The sequence below is a fragment of the Humulus lupulus genome, chromosome 2 (genome assembly GCF_963169125.1).
Source record: "Humulus lupulus chromosome 2, drHumLupu1.1, whole genome shotgun sequence".
Lineage (NCBI taxonomy): Eukaryota > Viridiplantae > Streptophyta > Magnoliopsida > Rosales > Cannabaceae > Humulus > Humulus lupulus.
In genome coordinates this window covers 242,053,341-242,056,402 of record NC_084794.1, presented here as the reverse complement: position 1 = coordinate 242,056,402, position 3,062 = coordinate 242,053,341, and the positions used below count along the sequence as shown (strand labels likewise).

Genomic DNA, 3,062 nt, shown 5'->3' with positions numbered 1-3,062 from the left:
TGGAGCAAAAGGCTCGAGCTCCTCATCAGAGTCATCGGTCTTGTGCTTTTTCCTTTCATCATGAAGGAGCCTGAACGCTCTTTCGAGTTGATTAATTATCTCCTGGACCAAGTCTACTGGAGGTTGAACTTGTTCTTGGGGTAGCTGGTTATTGTTTGTAAAAACTATAGCTCCCTGCCCCGGTATAGGCTTATACAGGTTCCCATATACTGGCTGCACAGGTTATTTTCGGATGTTCAGATGTACCCATAAATCGGGATTCGAGGGGTTAGCCTGCCCCCGATTTTGGTTCAGATGATCTCGAAGATTAGGATTATTGTCATAATTCTCAGTATTCCTGGGTTCAGTGTTATATACGCTTACGGACCCAATGAGGTCCAAACTCCCACTCATGAAACTAACATTTCTTTTCGGTTGATATGCTCGATGGTTGAGAGGTGGATCTTCCATCGGCCCTCTTGCACCAGTTGTCTATGATCTTGACATGTGACTTCCTGCTGGTTGGGATAGCCTATGTCCTCGGGTTGCCTCACGTTTGCCCCTGTGTCCGGGTCGAGCTCGACAGTTCCTGTCTTGGCTGCCACTCCGAGAAGGCCTTTGTGGTGCACGCTCCCCCGTCTGGTTCCTATTAGGAGCCAGCTGGGGTGCTTCTCTGACCGGAGATGGGTGCCTTATGGGAGACGGTGGATGCCTTATAGGCGATGGTGGGGGCCTTCCATTATTGGGCTTGGAAGGTCCAGAATTAACCTGAATTGGTTCTGGGTTATTTCTGACAGGTTTAGGGTTACTACTCCGAGCTACTGGAGGAGCTCGATTATCCCCTGTTCCTGCAGTTACACTCACCATCGGATTACCAACAGTATTAGTTTGAGTATTCATCCCAGGGCAATTTTTTCCAGTGTTTGCGCTGGACCTTGGCTGGGTCTGTTGGGCCCCTTGTTTGGCCCTCCTGGCGGTCGTACTCCCGCGGGGATGCCCTCTGGGCCTCCGGGGTGGCGCTTGGACCTCGGCGGCCTGCCTAACCAATTCTTCATTATTCCATGTGGTTTCGACCAATTGTTGGCGCAGTTGGCGATTCTCAAATTCCACAATGGGTATGCACCTCTCATGATTATAATAGAGGTCCTCGTTGGGCCTGGGGGTTGGAGCAGGTGGCCCCCTGGAGTTAGATGATGCAATCCCCTTGTCTGGGTTGTGGTCTGCCATCTGTTGTTTTCCAGGCCTTCGGGGATAATTCTTAGTTTGAGGAGTTTGTTCCTCAGGGATTTGGGGCAATGGTCACCTACCAACTCCTGGGTTGTTCGCGGCGTCCATTAATGCAATGCAAGAGGTTTCTGATTAAATAATACAAAGATTTTCTTAATGCTCTCAATGAAACCACCAAACTGTTGATGCCATTTTTCGTCAACTTAATTTTGAAGAGCACTGAACAATAGTTCAGAAAGAATAAAAGAATAGAAGAACTTTTACGTGGTTCAGCAATTAAAATCTGCCTAGTCCACGAGTCAATATTATTGATCTTAATACTCTCTCAAAGCTTTCTCAGAACAATTCGACAGAGTATTCTTAGTACCAATTTGTGCCTGAATACAAATGAAAATTACCAGGCTATTTATAAGCCTAGTTAAGATAATATCTTTCCCTGATTCAGGGAAGTTACAACCAATTATTCAAATATGAAATAAATATAAATAAATACATTAAATACATAATATCACATGCTAATTGGGATTTAATATCAAAAAACAACAAATCCCTAAGGAATAGGGATCTCCTAACAAATTTGTGTGCAAAACGTGTTGCTGACCTCGAATGCAAGGTTAACGCACTTTCAAGATCGACATAATTTCGAGCTTGTTATTCCAGTCAATCTCCTCCTCAACTAGTGGTTTCATCGAACTTAGTCTTCGAAGACCAATGTCCTCGAGCCTGCAACTAAGACTTGAATAATACCCATATGCTTCGGAGAAGATTCTTTCTTTCGAGCTTGAAACTTAAGCTCGAGCCTTTAAACTTGTGGTCGATCGCCAACAACAACAGGTCAAGAATCATGCATATTTATACAAGTGTTCAGACACTGTTTGTTATTTTCGAGCTTACGCTTTACGAGCCTACACTTTGAGGCTCATTTATTCATCCTCGAAATTTGGGTGTAATAAGACTTAATTATTACTGTTTTTGAAATTGAAAGACTTGATCGTGAACATCTTTTTTCTCAAGAGCTGAATTATGAAAAAAAAATCATGAAGCATTTATACTAAAAACCCTAAAATAGAGGCCAAATAAACTAAGAATGGGAGAAAGATTAGGGGTGAGCAACAGTCATTTTTAACAGTTTTGAAATCCAGATTTCGGTTGTGACATTCCAAAAACCAACCGACCAAAAATATGTTCATTAAAAACCAACCGTTATGAACCACAGTTTGACCGGTTTAAACCGCCCAAAACCAAAATGATTTTTTTCTAAATTTAAATGACTTTAAAGTTAAAAAAAAATAGAAGAGGATCATTGGAATCCAAAACAATTTATGCTAAACTTAGACTATCCCAAAGAGATTTTTTTTTCTTTAAATATGATAAATAATTGTAAACTTTTAAAAAATTATAGAAGAGGATCTTTGGAATCCAAATCTATTTATGCTAAATTTAAATGATTACATTTTTAATTCTTAAATGTTGACGCACATATTTTTTTTTTTGAATAAAAGTGTGGACTTTATTAGCAACTATCTTTCAACATTACAGCCAACACAATAGAAGAGATATCATCTCTCAATAGAATACGTTCAGCTACAACAGAGGAAGACTTTACCAAAGCATTGGCAGCCTCATTTGCAGAACGTTTAACAAAATTAACAGAAACAGAAACCAAATCCTTCCAAAGGATTTTACATTCATCTATTATGCTTCCAAAATAAGATGCCATGACAATGTTGCTACGGAGTGCTTAAACAACCAACAAACTGTCAGTCTCAACCACTACATTCTCCCAATTTCTTCTCTTGATCCAACTCAAAGCCTCGCGGACTCCCATCGCTTCACCCAATTCTGGGGTGATAACC

The 3,062-nt window shown here is 40.9% G+C and overlaps 1 protein-coding gene across 1 annotated transcript; it reads right to left on the bottom strand.

The window, feature by feature from the left end:
- Positions 1-471: 471 nt before the first annotated feature.
- Positions 472-1,206, bottom strand: LOC133815313 (uncharacterized). The gene has a single exon (XM_062248168.1). It carries the CDS (start codon positions 1,204-1,206, stop codon positions 472-474), a length of 735 nt encoding a protein of 244 aa, XP_062104152.1.
- Between the last annotated feature and the right edge of the window lie 1,856 nt (positions 1,207-3,062).